The sequence below is a fragment of the Aphelocoma coerulescens genome, chromosome 27 (assembly GCF_041296385.1).
Source record: "Aphelocoma coerulescens isolate FSJ_1873_10779 chromosome 27, UR_Acoe_1.0, whole genome shotgun sequence".
Lineage (NCBI taxonomy): Eukaryota > Metazoa > Chordata > Aves > Passeriformes > Corvidae > Aphelocoma > Aphelocoma coerulescens.
Window position 1 is genome coordinate 3,245,421 of NC_091040.1, and position 17,841 is coordinate 3,263,261.

A 17,841-nucleotide genomic window follows, 5' to 3' on the forward strand; every position below is an offset into this window, starting at 1 on the left:
AAGAGACAAACACCACAAGGATGTGCAGCTGAACCAAAATCCTGGTGTTTAATAGATCAGATTCTCATGTGACCACTCAGGCACACAGGAGGAAGCAGCCAGAACACATACAGAGCTCTGCAGCCCAGACAGTCCCTTGCTCCCTTTCCTTACCAGAACACCAGGGATACAGCACCAGTGCCCCCACACTCAGCCCCCTCAGACCCCAGCCAGGCAGCTCCATGCACTGCAGGGCAGGAAAAAAACAACATTCCACCACAAGGAGAGGGCCAGTGCGGAGTCACTCCCACCCACCACCCTTCCAACTGCAAAACATTTTAAAACAAAAACAAATAAATACACAGGACAAGCCCCAGTCCTGCAAAAAGAGAAAAAGAACAGCCCAACAGCTTGAGTTTCAGAGGCAGCTCTGCAGCAGCTTCTCCCTAGAAAAAAGGCTCCCCCAGCACCTCACACAGTCGCTGGCAGCACGACGCCGTGGTCCTCATCCGTCTCTATCCCAACCTCCTCCTGCGTGGCACGGAGCAGATCAGAACAGGCTTAGGTTTTGGCTCAGCAGCCCTGGGCAGGGCCCAGCCTCGGTACTTACAAAGAATTGCTTCTTGCTCTTGGGGTACCCCTCCAGGATGGCATCCAGCAGCTCGGTGGCCTGGCGAGACAGGGCACGTGAGGGCTGTGGGCAGCGGTCCCAGCGGGGCCGTCACCGCCCAGCCGCACCACAGCCGGTACCATCCGCTTCCTCCGGCGCCACTCCCGGCGGTACAGCTGCTGCTCCCGGCACACCTGCCAACAGCACCGGGTCAGAGCCGCCCCGCGGGGCTCTCATGAGCCCCGGGCAAGCAATGCCTGCAAGGGAAGTGCTGGGTCCTGGCAGAGGCCCAGCCCAGACTGGCCCCGGGTTCACACACAGCAGCTGTTCACCTTCTCTTTTTCCTCTGGAGTCACGTGGTTGGTAGCAGACTTAATCCTCTCCAGTTTCTCCGTGAAACTGGCACAGTCCTTCCTCAGTGCCTCGATCTCCCTGCCAATCTCAGGGGTTGTCATGGAGCTGTTCAAGTCCTTCAGCTCTGGGAAGGCGGCACCGATCACCGGCCGGGCTGCCAGCCGGCACCAGGGCACAGCTACCCGTGCCCTCGGAGACCCCCCGGTGCCTCGGGGCTGCCCGGCCAGGCACACTCACCCGCCTCCATGTGCCGGCAGCTCTGCTGCAGCGCTTGCAGCTGGGCGGAGCGCGCGGCAATTTCCCCGTCCAGCTCGCGGAGCTCCGCATCGCTGGCGGCCGGGAGCTGCTCCTGCGGGGAGCGGCGGGTCAGGGGTGCGGGGTAAGCGGGGCCAGCGAGCGGCGGCGGCCGGGGCTCACCTGGTCAGCGAAGTAGATCTTCTGCTTCCCGTAAACCTTCTCGCGCACGCGGCCCTGCTGCGCCAGCTGCTCCAGCGCCTTCACCACGGCCTGCGGGACGCGGCGTCAGCCGGGGCCGGGCGCGCCTCGCCCCAGCCCGGCCCGGTCCGGCCCTGCTCACCGCCTTGCCCAGCCCGTGCTCCCGCTGCAGGTTCCCGAAGGCATCCTGGGCGCTGTACGGGCGGTTCTGCTCCCGCAGGTACCGCAGCAGGACAGCGGTGGCGCCTCCTGAGGGACCAGCCCCGGTCACCGCGGCCTCCTGGGACCGCAGAGGCCGCCCGGTGCTCCCCCGCCACTCCCGCACTCACCGCCCGCCGCGGCCTCGCGCCCTTTACTCATCCCGCGGCCCCGGCCCTCCAGCCCCGCTCCGCTCCCGGTTGCCGCCGTTCGCGCACTTCCGGCGCGCCGCCCGCTCCCGCCCCTGGCGGAGAGGGCACGGGCGGGCTGTGATTGGCGGGGCCGCCGGAGCCGCGCCCCCAAAGCGCCGCCGAACGTTCGCCGCTCCGGTGCCGCCCCGGCCCCGCGGAACAGGGCGGGAGCGGGGCGGGCCCGTGCGCCGCCGGGCGAGGGGCGAAACGTCGGCCGCAGAGGGCCGGGCCGGGCCGGGTCGGCGGGGAGGCTCCGCGCCCCCGGGCAGGCACTCACCGACCGGACCCGGGCTCGGCGCTCCCGCCGCGGGGTGAGAAGCGCAGCCCCCTCGCCCCCCCACCTCTGCACCGGACGCGGCCAGCGAAGGGGCTCGAACCCGTATGGAGTAACCCGTTACCGACCTCCCCTTCCCGGCTGAGGCCGCTCCCCCGCCCCCAACCGCAGCCCCGGCACGGCCGACGCAGTGGGTTAGGCAGAGTCAGACAAACAGCAGCCGGTAACGGGGTCCCTGACGAGGTACGTTCTTAGCTGCACAAACGTGATCAGAACCGGGTCTATGGCTTAGGAAAAGTAATGGGGGCACTCGGTGGGCAGAGTGGGGGTGGCTCTCCCTGGGGTTTGCTGGTTTGTTCACGGGACCGCGGCAGGTGCGAGCTCCTCAGTCACTGGCGGTTCCCACTGCTGGGCTCTGCCTGCACAAGGCTGGAGGTAGCAAGGTGTGCCCAGGGGACACACCACCGCCCTGGCAGCCCTGCTCCACCTCCTCCTTCCTCCAGGAAAACTGCCGGGGGATGTGCAGCCTCAGCCCTGCCCACGGGAACGCACTGGAGCAGCACAGGGGTTTCTAGCAAAGTGTTAGTTGGCTGTTAACAAAGGCTGTTAGTTCAGAAAAGCAACACAGGAGCAGGGGCTACACGTGGATGTTCTTGCAGGTGGTCTGGTGGTCACAGCAGGTGTCTTATTGCCATTGGGCTCTTACAAAACAGCATCATGAGGAGCTGGAGCCGAGGGAGCAGCCAGTGCAAGGAAAACATTGCGGCTGCACAACATCCACAATGGAGCAAGGGGTTTGGTTCCACCTGGAGTTGGATATTGCTGGGAGAGAAGACTTGGATTTGTGCACATATTAGGAGCGAGGAACAGCTGTCTGAGACAGAACAGCACTGAGTCCCAGACACCATGTCTGAGGGGCTCTGTCCTGTTCCCCTGGTTACACATCAGCGCCAGAATTCAGTGCACAATTGTCCCTGGCGATGCTGTCAGTCCCACTGGACTTGAGAGCTGCAGACACCAGATTTACTGTCTTAGAGAAAGTTTGGAGCAGGCATCCTGTCAGACAGTGCAGGGTGATTGTGGAGCTATCCCATCAATGCCTCTTCCCTACAGATTGCCAGCGTCCTTTATTTTAAAATCCAAGCGAGGCTACAGAGTCACAAGTCACAGTGGTGTACCCAGCCAGGACTGGCTGTCACATCACTCAGACTCACGGGAGACAATTGAGAGAACTGTGCAAGGCTTTTCCTTCTAGGATTCCCTCCATGATGCGCAATACAAAACCAGAGGGAAGTGACAGGATGGCTTACTGGCCCCGGGAGCCAGTGGGATCCAGCTGGTTCAGCTCAGACTGATCCAGCAGTTCAAAGTCATCCCCTTCGGCGTCAGTGTCCAAGTCCGAACTGGCTGCTCTGAGGTGAGTCTTTGCCCCTCTCTGGGGATTGGTGCTGCGTGAGGAGCCTGCCTGAGGGCCTCCTGACAGTGCCAGCTGGATCATACCCCTGGTGACAAAGCCAGTGATGTTGTTGGTGAGATTCTGCACTGATGGCAGTGTGCCAAATTCCTCCTGCTCGTATGGGAGCTGCAGATCCTCTGTCCCTTGTGGGCGGTATGCCAGGCTCGGGATCCCAATGCTGGTGTCATCTTCATCATCTATGCCGGTTGCTTCTGGATTTATGGAGGGGAAGTCAGGGAGATCTCTGGCAAAAGATTCTTCTGGGTCACTGTGGCCATCCAAGTCTGGAAGAGGAGAAAGTGCTTTAATTGCCAGCACCCACCCAGCACCCACAGGCCCAGGCAGGAGCTGGGCCAGGCACCTCCCCTGGACGGACTGTTGGGAGCTCACAGACCACACTGTCTTCAACCTCTCCCTCCCCCTCATCCCAACTGTTCATATCCCATTGACCTCCCAGCTCACTCACAAGGAATGCCAGTGCTGAACCAGCCACCTGCTAGAGGGGAGCACCCGAACCCCCAACTGCGCTGCACCCGCACCCACAGCCAGACTGGCAGAGCTGGATCTGCCTTTGCAGAGCTGCTGCTGTCGCTCCACTCAAGCACCACACGAATGAAGGAGGAAGCTTCAGTTCTGAACGAAACAGGCAGTTGCAGCTCATTTCCAGCAGCAAGGCCGAAATCAAACAGCCAGATTTCAATGACGGGAGGTAACACATCCTCCCTCCGACCCATCACACTGGTGCCTGCTTGGTATTCCACACCTTCCAGAAGCTGCCTGTTTCCTCTCACCTTCTGATCCCTCTGTCAGGGGAGTCTGGCCCCTTGAAAGGTTAAACATCCCATTTTCAGTATAGGAAACCTCAGCATCTGAATGCTCTGAGTCAGAGATGGTCAGTTCCTTGGCGACCACGGAGTCATCCAGCTTTGAAATAAAACATAAAATTGAAAATATCAGCACTAGAAAGCTTATCCCCATGCCTCAAGACAAAACAGATGATAAAGCAGCCTCCAGCTAAACCTGGCCCTCACAGGAGACTGGTACCTGAGGCTCATTCACATTTACTGTGCAGTCCAGGAGACCGCAGCTGGCACAAGCAGCTTTGGACATTCTTTAGTGGGACAGAATGGGAAAGACCTATCTGAAAGGATAGTGTCCTCATCTGCTTTCCCATCACTCTCAGCTACACTGTGCTGACACACAGCCAGATGCTGCATGTCCCCACAGCGTGGTTTGTTCTTTCCAGCTGAGCTCTTCCCTCTCCCAGAGGCTTGGTTACCTTGGGGCAGAATGCAGCCAGCTCCTCTTCGCTGTCACTCCCGTCGTCCGTGGCCTCCTGACCAAGGGCCCGGCCACGCACTGTTAGAAACCAGACACAAAGCTGTTACTGCTGCTGGGCCAAGGCTCTGCAGAACCAGAAAACCCCAAACTGAATGTAACAGAGCAGAGCCAGCTCTGTTCCACAGCAGAGCCATGATCATTTCTGACTGCAGCTGTAGCAGGTTTTTTTCTGAGATGAACATGTTTAGAACTCCCTCGCACAGAACCTTTCCTCCTTTTTCCATAATTGAGAACACACAGTTCTGGCAGCCAAGAACTGGAGCAGCTCAGTGCTGTGAAAAGCCCACAGCAGCTGCTTCCTAGGAGATGGCTGCAGAGGCAGAGCTGCCTCTCTCTCTTCCCAAGGCAGTTCCAAGAATTCGCCATGCCAGACATGCAGCCCTACCACCCACCAAGGTGGGAGCCTCTGTTCACAGCCCGTTTCAGGTACCAAAGATCAAGGTTTGAAACCCTGGGGCCAGAAACGGCACAGAACTCACGTTGCCTCTCACGCTGCCTCGCTATCATGTATCCCCGGACGCTGAAATCCAGCCGCTGCAGCAGCGGCTCCAGCCGCAGGTACATGCGCTGCCCCAGCCGGTGGTACACGGCGAGGGGCCACAGCAGGACGAAGAGCACTGCAGTGAGTGGGAATGCAGGTTAGAAGGTTGTTCAGGATGCTGCTTGGCAAACATCCTGCCCGTTTCGTGACGCAGCAGAACACAGAGCACGGCAGTTCTGAGCACTGAGGGCAGTGCTGGGGGAGGCCGTTAGAACTGGTGCCATCACCTCTGCCAGTTTAACAAAATTGAGAGGCCAACCTGTTAGTGCTCAGATCTGTAGTTACCAAGCACTCAAAACATGTTCTCTCTCCAGAGCAGACTTCAAGTCCTGGTCAAGAACTGCCACATTCCTGGCAGAATGTATTATTTTAAATTTTAAAGCCACTCACACAAGCTTTCCTCTTGAGCCCCATTCCTTGGACATTTGGCACCCACTCATCTCTTTTCACATGTAAGTCTGTATTGGCACAGAGATTTACTTACACAGCAAGTATGAGAGCAAGAGCCCAGGGATATACCGGCCCAGGACAGCCAGGAAAGTGAACACTCCACACACTAGAAGGCAAAACTGAACACATGGGAGACAGTGAGTTTCCAGGGTTAAGCAGTAGGTTCACTCACTTCTTGACCATCTCAGTCTCTGCAAATTCTGGGTCAAGTCATCGTTCCAAGGAGGGTGAAGCCTTCATGGCATCCAACCATGTGCTCCAGCATGGGCACAGACACATATCTGCCCTCAGAGCCACAGGCAGCCGAGGCCTCCTGCCTGAGGGCAAGAGGAGTTTCCTAAAGCAGGGACACCAAAAGCAAGGAAGAGGCTAAACAAGAGAGCTCTTCAAGGTGAAGAGGACAAGGACAGTCTCACTGTGCTACAGGTTTCTCTTTCCATGAACTCCACGAAAGAAAGAAAAAGCTTGACACACTTTCTCAAGCTGTTAAAACCCAGTGAGGAGACAAGTTTGACGGGCACTTGAAAAGCCAGAAACCTACAGAAAGAGCAGCCACACTCTCACTTCAGTGGTGCAATCCACACACTAACATTCACTTTCTCCTCCCTCCTCCACAACCTGGTTATTCTGACTGTGCTTTCCATTCTTCCCCACCACTTAATAGGCACGGTGTTGTGGGAGACCTCCCGTGGCAACCTCCCATCCAGGAACGTGTTCAGCCAGTGCTGGATGCCAGCACAGGAGGATCCTCGTGGTCAGCAGAGGCTCCACACCAAACAGGTTATTTCTGAAGTCTCTATGTTCTTACCTTGCCAGGACTTTGCCTCTTGAAAACGAAGAGATTACTTAAGAAGTTGGTCCCAGCCACCCATCCTTCAGCCAAATGATGACAGAGCTCCGGCACTCCGAGCAGCCGAGGGTGGACGTATCCCCAGCTGCAGTGAAGGCAGAATTTGGGAACAGATATTGCTGCATCAGTGTCAGTGTTGAAGACCCTTGTTACAAATACTTGTCTCAATGCTTACTTCTGTTCCCAGCCCAGCATGGAGCTCTAGAGATGAGGGTCACCGGCCCTCCAAGCAGTGGCCTGCCCAAAGCAGTTCATCTACAGCCCCTAGCAGCCTCTGCAGCATCCCCGTGCTCCCACAGCAGCTGAAGAGCAGGAATTTCAGTCAAGAGCCTGGACTAGTTTCCATGCTGCTGGAGGGAGTGCGCAGTGCAGAGGCAAATCAAGTGAATCCATTTACTTTTTCTGTGTTTATCTGGTCAACTGCAGCCTCCAAGTGTTCAGCATGAGGTCTAGAAGCAGCCTTGCACCTCACTTCATATACTCAGTTACTCGAGAGGCCTTGAATTGGTCAGTTTTGTTAGTGTTGCTTAACTGCTAGTCACGAGTACCTGAAGGTTAGAAAGAGCAATTCCTTTTGTGCTTGGGCCTCTTAAAAAAAACGAATAAAGACAATTGTCCTTTGGCACCAGCTCAGGTGATTTAATCAGGAGCTGACATCCAGCAGAGCCTGGCAGTGGTGGCAGGAAGGTGTGCCCAGAGAGGCAGGTGTGAGCAGTGAGGCAACACCTCAAAGTTTCTCAACCCATTATTAATGCTGCAGTCAGATCATAACTATGCAGGAACAACTGCTGGAACAAGCCTGTTAAATATTCCCTATCAAGTCTCAGAAGACTTCATTAATTCCCACAGAAATGCTGTTTTCCTCCTACTGGAGGCCCATACAAGAGGAATTGCTCTTAAGGCAGGGGGCAGGGAATCGAGCACACGTATCTGGAGGCTGGTGTGAAGGCAAAGTATAATAAAAATGGCTTGGACAAGTTAAAAACTTCTCACAACCACCTGACTGCATCTGGGGTCTCCATCTGCCCTCCACAGAGCAGCTCCCAGCTCCCTCCTCCCTTCTCCCCCTCCTCCTCACCCAAAGGAGCCATCATCCCAAGCATGTGCAGGTAACAACACAGTATCACAGCAAAGTATCACAGCAGAGGAGTCAATTAGTTTCCTACCTCTCATTGTCTAATTCATCAGGTCTTGCCACTAAAATATTAAGAACAGACACTACATTAGTTGCAAGGAATTTGCCATGGGAACGCTTAGCTCTTGGGATTTAAGTAAAGCTTTAATGAGCTGGGGAACACCTGGATAAGACATTAACTGTAATTACAGGATGGAGATGCATCACTCCATAACAAATCTTGAGTGTGTACGTGTGACAGTACAGGACTGCAAGAGTCTTCCTGTTGCTCCTCAGTGTTTGTTGGACACCAGAGGCTGCCCACTCCCCTCTCCCCAACTCCTGCACACACCAGCTGGGCAGCAGGAACAGCCTGCAGACTGGAGGCATCAGGGATTTAAGTCTTATGATACTTTCTCACCCAGGCTGGGACTTGAAAGGGATGTACCAGCCACCCTGAGAGATCGAATCAGAGGGATGAGGGAGTTGGACAGACACTGTCTCCTAAGAAGGAGCCTGAGCCAAGCTTTGAAACCGAGGAAAGCTTTAATGTCTTCCCAGGAACTACAGAGAACACGGATTGAAGCAGAAAGCTGGGAGCTGAACTTGCTGGTTAGTCAGGGAACCAGCCCTGGGAACATGCAGACCCTCACACTGCTCCAAACTAACCTGTCCATGCAAAGCCAGGGGACCCCGAGCTGCTCGGAATGGGGGTGTTCATCAGTGTATTAATGTCACAAAGGAGGGACACAACTGCTTTGGTTACTGAAAGCTGAAAACTAACTTCATTAACAGCTGTTCAGATGCCTCTTCTCCCAAAGAAATCTCTGATCAACAGCAAGGCTGGGACTTGTCTTCATCCTAAACTGGATTATTATGGATTCTGAGGAGGAATCCGGATGAGTTCCACATATGCTTCAATTTCTCTGGTACTGAATGCTCAGAAAGTGAATCATTGTCTCAAACCTGCACTAGGTCACGTACACCCTGTGGTTCAGGATTACAAGACAAATACCAGTGTCACAAGCACAAAAAGGACTTATGTTTACACAGGTTAGAATTTTCCAGCTCTGGAAAGAGCATGCCTGCAGTACTCTTGCCAGCTTCTAGACCCTTAAAGCAAAAGGCTCAGGTTTTAACAATTTAACTGCAGGCAGTGCAGAGCCTGTACTTGTGGGGCTGGAAACAGGGCTTGATTTGCTGCTATGAGCTCAAAAACTTACCGCCAATTTCTGGCCAGATTTTGTGCTTCCACTGGTCTAGACACACTACTACTATGAGGGTAAATGCAATCAGGAACAGCAAACGAAGGGAAGTCAGAGCAAAGAACCTGTGGGGAAGAAACCAACGAGTCGGTGCTGGCCAGATCTGTGTGAGACACGAAGAGGTAACACAAACCAACCTAAAACCAGCCGCTCAGAGGGAAAACTCAGCACCTACTACTGAGTCACCACAGAGCATGCCCCGAGGGCAGCTGCCGGGTGACCCCGGTCTACTCGTGTAAATTCTCCCGGGCCGGCCCTGCTGTACAGCTCCTGTCCCAGGCAAGCTGCCCTCCCTCCACTGGCACACAGCAGGCTGAGTTTTCCCGGCTACTGTGATGCTCTCAGGTACATGGAGAGCACGCGGACGGGGCTGCAGCAGACCCAGCGCTCCCAGGTCCCTCCTGCCCGGAGCGGGACACGGACCAAACCCGCGGCCCCTTACGGACCCGGGGGCAGCTCCCCCAAACGCCCCGACCCCCGCAGCCCTGGCGATGGGGGCTCGGCGGGGCGCGCCTCCCGAGGCGGGGCCGCTGCGCCGCCCGCCCTGCGCGGCCCGTTCCCAGTCCCGGTGCCGGTGCCGGTCCCAGCCCCGCCGCTCACCAGAACAGGCCGTGCACCGCCGCCCAGCACAGCGCGCTGCGGCCCGGCCGCTCCCACACCAGCGCGGCCTGCACGGCGCCTAGCAGTGGCTCGTAGGGCCCGAGGCGGCAGCGCAGTGCCGCGCTCAGCGCCTGCACCCGCCGCTGCCGCTCGCCGGGCCCGGGCCCGGGCCCAAGCCCGGACCCCGCCGCCGCCGCCGCCGCCATCGCTCCCTCACGGCGTCAACATCCGCCCGCCCGCCGCGCGCGCGCGCCCGCCGCAGGCATGGCGGCCCCCGCCACCGACCGCAACTCCGTCCTGGGCGCCGCCATCTTGGCGCAGGCGCGTCCTGCACCTCCTGCCGGGACGCACGCGCGTTGCTAGGGCGCCGCCACGGGCGGAGGTGCGCGGCGCTGCCCCGGAAGTGAGCAGTGCGCAGGCGCGCTGCCGTTGGCGCCGGCGGGAGACGCGGCGGTACCGGAGTCGGGCGGGGCAGCGGAGCGGAGCGGAGCCTCGGCCGCGATGCCGCGGGAGATCATCACCCTGCAGCTGGGCCAGTGCGGCAACCAGAGTGAGCGCGGCAACCAGAGTGGCGGGCCCGGAGGAGCGTGCACCGGGCGGGGTCGGGATGCTGGGGGGGGGCTAGTTAGCGGGGCCTGGCGGGACGGACAGGGCGGGGCTTCAAGCGAGTGGGGCGGGGCCTGCGGACCGGGGCGCTCCGGGCCCTGCCCCGGCCCCGGTTCCGACCCCGGTCCCGCTGCCCGGCCCGTCTGACCGCGCCTTCCCGCAGTCGGGTTCGAGTTCTGGAAGCAGCTCTGCGCCGAGCACGGCATCAGCCCCGAGGGCATTGTGGAAGAGTTCGCCACTGAGGGCACCGACCGCAAGGACGTCTTCTTTTACCAGGTACCGGCGGCCCCGGGCCGTGGAGCGGGCACACCGCGCTAGGTGTGCTTCCCTGGTCCCCGCGGGGCTCCGTGCCCGGGCAGGTGCAGCCGGGCTGTCTGTGCCCATGCAGCCCTCTCCACAACCCTCTCCACAGCCCTCTCCACAGTCCTCTCCACAACCCTCTCCACAGCCCTCTCCACAGCCCTCTCCGCAGCCCCCGCAGGCGCAGCGACGGCTGGTCGGGCGCTGACCGTGCAGACGGGAGCCGCGGCTCAGCCCGGGCTCCTGCTTATAGCCCGCTCCGGGCTCCCGCCTGCGCTCCCGGTCTGTTAGTGGAGCGTTGTGGAGGCGGAGCAGAGGCACGCGGCTGTGGCTGCCATAGATAGTGTCTTATGTAAGCACGAAGAGTCCCCTGCTCCCACGCTGGGAGTGCTCTGGGGCACAGAGATGCTGCACTGAGGCTGGGCTGCACAGGACCAGCCTCTCTCCCTCTCTCCTTCCCCCTGACAGCCCGGCCATGTGGGGCTCACCTGCAGCCAGGGGGTAACTCACGCTCTCGCAGTGGAAGTGGCACCGAGCTGCAGCAGCATCGAGATCCTCTTGCTCTCGTTGTAGGCAGATGATGAGCACTACATCCCCCGGGCTGTGCTGCTGGACCTGGAGCCCCGCGTCATCCACTCCATCCTCAACTCCCCTTATGCCAACCTTTACAACCCAGAAAACATCTACCTGTCTGAGCACGGAGGGGGAGCTGGAAACAACTGGGCCAGTGGCTTCTCGCAGGTACCAGCTCTAGTGCTGCTGGGTGAGACACAGGGCAGCTCATCAGGCCTGGGGCTTTGTCCTGGCTCCCTCATGTCAGCTCAGTCCCAGTGTCTGAAGAACACCTCGTCACTGGCAGGGACTGATGCCGGGTGCCCTGTGGCACCCTGGGCACAGGACCAAACTGCCAGTCTGGCTTGACTTCACACTGAGCTTGAGCAGTTCTTCTGTGTGTTCTGTTGGAAAGGAACAAAACCAGTCCTGATCTCTCTTGCAGGGAGAAAAGATCCATGAAGATATTTTTGACATAATAGACAGAGAGGCTGATGGGAGTGACAGTTTGGAAGTAAGTAAACAAGGGATTTGGATCTAGTGGCTCTGTCTGGTGTTTTCCCAGCCAGGTTGCTCTTTGTAATGTTGAGCTCAGCACTGTAATGGGCACAGACTTGCTCAGTGTGCTTGTGGGACTGAGCACAGAACATGTAGAGAGGGGATCTAGGGACAGGAGGCCTGTCTATCCCCACTCCACCTGCCAGCCTGCCCCAGAAGTTCTTTCACTGTTTGCTTGTGGGGCATTTTTCTTTACACTGTCCATGTGAATCTGTACCTTGTGTGCAGACAGACAGGGCTGCCGGGTGTTGATGTCAGGCTGTCACGTGGCAGCAGCAGAAGGGAGAACGTCACTAAAACAAGCTGGCAGGAGATTCAAGAGCCTGTTGTGGGAGCTGAGCAGGTGGGAGCTGCCCTGGTGTCAGACAGTGGGAGCTCAGTGACTCTAGAAGGAGGGAGGGGTGTGGAGGACCCAGGAAAGGGCTGAGAATGTGCACCTCCATTTCCTGTGATGGACTGGACCCTGGAGGTGACATTGGAGCTATTCCAAATCCGTTTCTGGATGGGAGGAATCCTGAATGTTCCCGAGCAGCTGTTGCACTTTGCAGGGTGTGCAGAGATGTAGGTCCCACTGTGCGGGCAGGCGTGGCCTGCTAGGCCTGGAGGAACTGGGGTCAGTCTCTGCTGCATCCCTGCTCCCAGCTGGCACAGGGAGCTCTGTCCCTGTCTGGCAGGACTCTGCTGGAGGTAGTGGAGGTGACACATTTTCTGCCTGCTCTGGGGCTGAGCTTCACCATCAGCACCTGCCTTCTGCTTCCTTCCAGGGGTTTGTGCTTTGCCACTCCATTGCTGGTGGAACAGGCTCTGGACTGGGCTCGTACCTCCTGGAGAGACTCAATGACAGGTGAGCACAGCCCTGTCCCCACACCACAGTGCCTGGCCCGGCCTGGGCAGCCTGCCCGGAGCTGGAGCTGGAGAGCGCTGACTCAGAGCCACCACCCCCACCCAAACACTGCCTTGTGCAATCCCTGGCATGCTGCCTGCGGAGGGACGGCTCCTGATAGGCCTGGGGACTTCAGAGGCTCTGAAACTGAACTTGTTCTGTCCAAGCTTTGCCTTCCCTTGGCCGTTCTTATCAGGCAGCTGCCTGCGGACACCCTGATAGTTCAGGGGAGGGTGGGAGGCTCTGGCTGAAGGCTGTGGGCTGCCATCCCGGCCTGTTCCAGCTTGCATCTTCTTGAAAAGACTTGTGAGCAGCTGCTTAATCAGCCTGTGGATGGCTCAGCCTCCCTGTAGCTCCTCTGGCAGCCGGCTCCTGTGCTGCTGGGGTAGGCATTGCTGGGACACATTCTCTCCCTCCCTGGGAGCCACTCTGGCTGCAGCTCTGGTGACTCACTCTGTCCTGAGCCCTGGAGACTGCTAAGGCAGCTTGTGGAAGGGGAGAGTGCAGCTTGATGGTGTTAACCCTTGAGATGCTGTATTTCTCACCAGGTATCCCAAGAAACTGGTGGAGACCTACTCAGTGTTCCCAAACCAGGATGAGATGAGCGATGTTGTAGTCCAGCCATACAACTCTCTGCTGACACTGAAGAGGCTGACTCAGAACGCTGACTGTGTGGTAAGAGGCCCATGGTGCAGCCAGCCCTGAGGAGACAGCCCTGTCCCCAGAGCTCAGAACTGCAGCCCATCCTGGGGGCAGCGCCGTGGCAGCGCCCACGAGCCCCAGGTGCAGCAATGAGCACGCCTGGAACAGAAGGGCCAAGCAGCTGTGGCCCCAGGGACCCTCATTGGTGCTAACCCCTGCAGAGCTGCCTGGCATTTCTGCCTTGGATCCAGCACATCTTCCCCAGGTAGTGAGGGCTGGCTGTGCTTCCTCTGTGTAGCTGTGCTGCAACCTCTGCCTGCACTCAATCCCTGTGTCATTTGCAGCACCCACAATATCCGCAGCCGGGCAGTACCTTGAACTTGCACCGGGGCCTTTGGTCAGGTCTGACCGAGACGCTGCTCATCCCCCACAGCTGATCCCTGCATGTGGCAGTGGAGGAGCAGTTGCACCAGAGCTGCTGGAACTGACACTGCTGTGCAGCGCTGGCCCAGGGGCAGAGCTCTTTGGGAGAGCACGGGGAGCACAGCCAGGAGGGAGGGAAGAGGTTCCATTGACGGTGTCAGTTACGTGCCACAGATGAGTCAGCTTGTGGTTTCGAGTGTCTGCCACTTGTGCAGAGGGCTCTACTCAGGGCCTGTGCTGGACCACCAGTGCCCTGGGACACATGGCCAGGACTGTCCTTCCTTAACTGCCTCAGGGGCCCTTCACAGAGCCAGGTTTCTGTTGCAGGTGGTTCTGGACAACACAGCCTTGAATCGGATCGCGACAGACCGGCTGCACATTCAGAACCCGTCGTTCTCGCAGATCAACCAGCTGGTGAGAAGGACTTCCTTCAGGAGAAGCCAGCATGGGGTTTCCCTGCTGTGTTCAGTTCAGTCTCAACCTGTTTCATGGGCTGGGCTCAGGGGTGGGCAGCCTGGAGCTGTGAGCGAGGGTCCTGTGCCCTTCCAGGCGCCCCAGGTTCCCTTGGCATGTCTGCATGAGGCAGGTTTTGATATGCTCTGCGACCCTCTGCTGACCCTGCCCTCTCCCCTAGGTCTCCACCATCATGTCTGCCAGCACCACCACGCTCAGGTATCCTGGGTACATGAACAACGACCTCATCGGGCTGATCGCCTCACTGATCCCCACGCCCCGGCTGCACTTCCTCATGACGGGGTACACGCCACTCACCACCGACCAGTCGGTAAGGCAGCCCCAGGCACTCCTTCCCATCCCCAAGGGCAGAGAAGCTGCCACACTCACCTTGCAGCATCTGTCAGCCCCGTCCCGGTGTGAGCTGTCACTGCATGTCCCAAATCCCAGGCCCATGTGCTCACACCACGTGATGGCTGCGTGTGCAGTGAATCAGACGTGAGCAGGCAGTTGTGCTTGTGCCAGGCTACCTGCTGCATGCATCAGGGCGGCTGTCAAGATCATCGGGGTCAGGACTGGCAAAAGCCACCCTTAGTGATCAGAGCAAGGCCAAGAGAGTGGCCCTGCCATTCCCGTGAGCCATCGGCTTGGGCAATTTGGGTCCAAACACTAGTGCTCATTGTCACTGATGGTGGGTGCCATGTGTCAGCCCCTTCCTGAAGCTCAGTCTGTGCCTGAGAGGGAATTTGCCATCCCTCAGCACTTCAGATGATGCTGCTTGCGTTTGGCTTGACCCTAGCTAGTGCCCCCCAATCCCCCCATGCCAGTGGGGCAGTTCTGTTTTGGGAGGTGCTCACCTGCACTGGCCCACCACGGTTCAGCAGGAACTAACAGCTGCTCTTCTCCTCTCCCTGTGTGCATTTCCTCAGGATGTTTCTCAGAGAAGCAAATCTGAAAAACTGCTGGCTCTGAAAAGGGTATCCGTGTGTGATCTGTCCTCCAAGGGAGGAGTGTGGGCACAGCCAGTGGCTCAACCAGAGCAGGAGGGGGCTGCCACCTCACCCAGCTGACCCTGGCTGTGGCCCCCCTGGCCAGTAGCAGCTGGGTCAAGCCCCAACAGCACTCGGGGAGGGCAGTGGCCAGGCTGCCCATGGCTCAGAGCTGGGCAAGGTGGGGAGGGGATGCAGTGGGGAACAACCCCTTTCCTGTTGAATCCCCACTGCTCCCTGCCTGGCAGTGGGACAGGACCCATGTTTGGCAGCAACATTAAACGGGTCCCTGTCCCTCTGTTCTCAGCTGAGCTTCACCCCCAGCCCCTGCTGTGCTGCAGGGGGGCCAGACAGCCCCCAGGCTGGAGCCTCCACTCTGTTTCTCGGCCTGGCTGTGCCTCTTGTGCGGTGTTGAGATTTTCCTGTCCTGCATGTGGCTTTGCATGTGGCTTCATCCCCAGGGTCAGGGCATCTCTGTCCAGCTGCCCCCTGCTCCTGGCAGCAGGAGAGCAGGGAGCAGCACGCCTGCTCCCTCTGACCCCTGGCTGGCCTGTGCAGGTGGCCAGTGTGAGGAAAACCACAGTCCTGGACGTGATGAGAAGGTTGCTGCAGCCTAAAAACGTGATGGTGTCCACAGGGCGAGACAGGCAGACCAACCATTGCTACATCGCCATCCTCAACATCATCCAGGGGGAGGTGGATCCTACACAGGTGAGTTCCCACGGCTGCTCCGGTACTGATGGCCATGGCATGGCCCAGGGAAGAACATGGTCACTGTCTGTGCAGGGATCCTGGGGTGGAACTAGGCAGTGCCTGAGAGCTGGCCTCAGATTGCTCCTGTTTGGGCTCTGACCTCATGGAAAGGCTGCAGTCCTGCTGAAATCCACCTTCCCGTGGCTGTGCCTCCTGTGAGGAGCAGCTCCTGGGTCTGCTGCAGCCAAGAGCCAAGCTGTTTGTCCCTCACCTTGCTCCCCCTCACCATTCTCATCCCACCAGGTTCACAAGAGTCTGCAGCGGATCCGGGAGAGGAAGTTGGCAAACTTCATCCCCTGGGGCCCTGCCAGCATCCAGGTGGCTTTGTCCCGCAAGTCCCCTTACCTGCCGTCTGCTCACCGTGTCAGTGGGCTCATGATGGCAAACCACACCAACATCTCCTCGGTGAGTGCCTTCCCTCGCCATGCCGGGCCCTGCAGCCCCAGACCTCGTGTCTCTTCAGTCTGGGCTTGTCACGAAGCCAGGGCATACCTTGACAGGGATGGGGTGGGTGGCTCCCAGCAGGGCTCAGGGCTGGTCCAGAGTCCCATCAGTCCTGCTGGCCAAGGTGCCCTTCTCTTGGGAAGGGTCCCTGGGGAGCTCTGACCCCCCTGACCCTGCGCTGCTCTCCAGCTCTTCGAGCGGACGTGCCGGCAGTACGACAAACTGCGCAAGCGGGAGGCCTTCCTGGAGCAGTTCCGCAAGGAGGACATCTTCAAGGACAACTTCGACGAGCTGGACAACTCCCGGGAAATCGTGCAGCAGCTGATCGATGAGTATCACGCAGCCACACGCCCTGACTACATCTCCTGGGGCACGCAGGAACAGTGAGTGCCCTGCCAGGAGACAGGAAGGTCCCATGGCCACCCCCACGCACGCCGGCAGGGCTCATCTCTGCCGTGCCCACATTTATCACCCCCCAGCGCTGCCTGGCGCGGCAGAGGCCTCGTGCCGGCTGCACGCTCGCGGCGCTCCTCTGTGGAAGGCCCTCGGCGGGGGACAGCCCCCGGCCCACCGTGTGCCCTGGCCCAGGACAGGACTGGGGCAGCTGCGCCCTATGCTGGGAGGGAACCTCTGCCAGTGGGAGCAACAGTTGCTGTGAGGAGGAGGAGAGTGACCCTGAGGCTGGGAACAGGCCTGGCCCCCTGAGTTGGGTGCACATGACCCCCGTGGCCAAAGGCTCCGTGTGGCTGAGCTAGTCCTTGCCCTGGGCAGGAGCCTTGTTCCTCCTTGGCCAGATCAGGCCTGGGGCACGGGCTGTATCTATATTTTTGTAGGTTATTTTGCTTTAATAAAGGCTGTTCCTGCACTGATGCTGCCTGCATGACTCCAGATGGAACAGCCAGGCTGGGAAGCCAGCTGCAGAGACTGGGGCTGGTGCTGGCCTTGTCTGGCCGGCTGGCCAGCCCCATTGCACGGGAGCGCCGCGACCGCTGCTCACCAGCACGTCCTGGAGTGTGCAGGGACAGCTCTGCCCTGGCTGGCAGTGCCATGGGGCCCAGGCAGCACTGGGCAACTGCTGCAGCAGAGCCAGAAATACTGGCAGGACCTGCTGGCACGGCTGACCAGGGCCGGGAACGGCACCGCCCTGCCCACAGAGCACACGGCACCCACATGGATATTCTGCAGGAGTGAGGCCCCGTGCAGGGATGGGCCATGAAAGGCTGGGGGTGCCCTCACCACTCAGGATGCGAGGCAGGGGACAGCAGCACCAGGGAGGACATGGGCTTGAGGCCATACAGTGTCAGGGGATATGGACACAGCAGCTCTAGGCCTGTGGGAGCTGGGCTGTGGGCTGGGGAGAAGGGGCAGTGCTGGCACCATCCCAAGCTCAGGCAGCCCAAGGTGAAAATTAGCATTTTCCTCTTGCTCTTCGGGGCACAAAGCAGGAGACTAAAAATACAGCCACCATGGCAGCATGGGCTCCCATGCCCTCTTTGGCAGCAGCCTCCATGGCTGAGGCAGTTCCCCCCGCCGGGGCAGCCAGTGCCAGGGGCTGCCGGGGAGCTGGAGCTGCCTGTGCT

At 59.0% G+C, this 17,841-nt stretch overlaps 3 protein-coding genes across 3 annotated transcripts; 1 reads left to right on the forward strand and 2 right to left on the reverse strand.

Moving 5' to 3' along the window:
- Positions 1-23: 23 nt before the first annotated feature.
- Positions 24-1,880, reverse strand: PSMC3IP (PSMC3 interacting protein). The gene is made up of 8 exons (XM_068996718.1): positions 1,708-1,880; positions 1,521-1,627; positions 1,361-1,450; positions 1,181-1,292; positions 922-1,067; positions 730-783; positions 590-649; positions 24-510 (listed from the first exon to the last, which is right to left on the reverse strand). Exons 1-8 carry the CDS (start codon positions 1,736-1,738, stop codon positions 451-453), a joined length of 660 nt encoding a protein of 219 aa, XP_068852819.1. The 5' UTR covers positions 1,739-1,880; the 3' UTR covers positions 24-450.
- Positions 1,881-2,605: 725 nt separating this feature from the next.
- On the reverse strand, positions 2,606-9,951 carry RETREG3 (reticulophagy regulator family member 3). Its single transcript, XM_068996715.1, has 9 exons — positions 9,659-9,951; positions 9,017-9,123; positions 7,846-7,876; positions 6,638-6,764; positions 5,864-5,948; positions 5,318-5,455; positions 4,777-4,856; positions 4,289-4,421; positions 2,606-3,781 (listed from the first exon to the last, which is right to left on the reverse strand). Exons 1-9 carry the CDS (start codon positions 9,862-9,864, stop codon positions 3,348-3,350), a joined length of 1,341 nt encoding a protein of 446 aa, XP_068852816.1. The 5' UTR covers positions 9,865-9,951; the 3' UTR covers positions 2,606-3,347.
- Positions 9,952-10,067: 116 nt separating this feature from the next.
- Positions 10,068-17,130, forward strand: TUBG1 (tubulin gamma 1). The gene is made up of 11 exons (XM_068996556.1): positions 10,068-10,208; positions 10,428-10,540; positions 11,138-11,305; positions 11,562-11,630; positions 12,439-12,518; positions 13,106-13,232; positions 13,950-14,036; positions 14,257-14,406; positions 15,623-15,775; positions 16,061-16,222; positions 16,451-17,130. Exons 1-11 carry the CDS (start codon positions 10,160-10,162, stop codon positions 16,646-16,648), a joined length of 1,356 nt encoding a protein of 451 aa, XP_068852657.1. The 5' UTR covers positions 10,068-10,159; the 3' UTR covers positions 16,649-17,130.
- Positions 17,131-17,841: the final 711 nt, after the last annotated feature.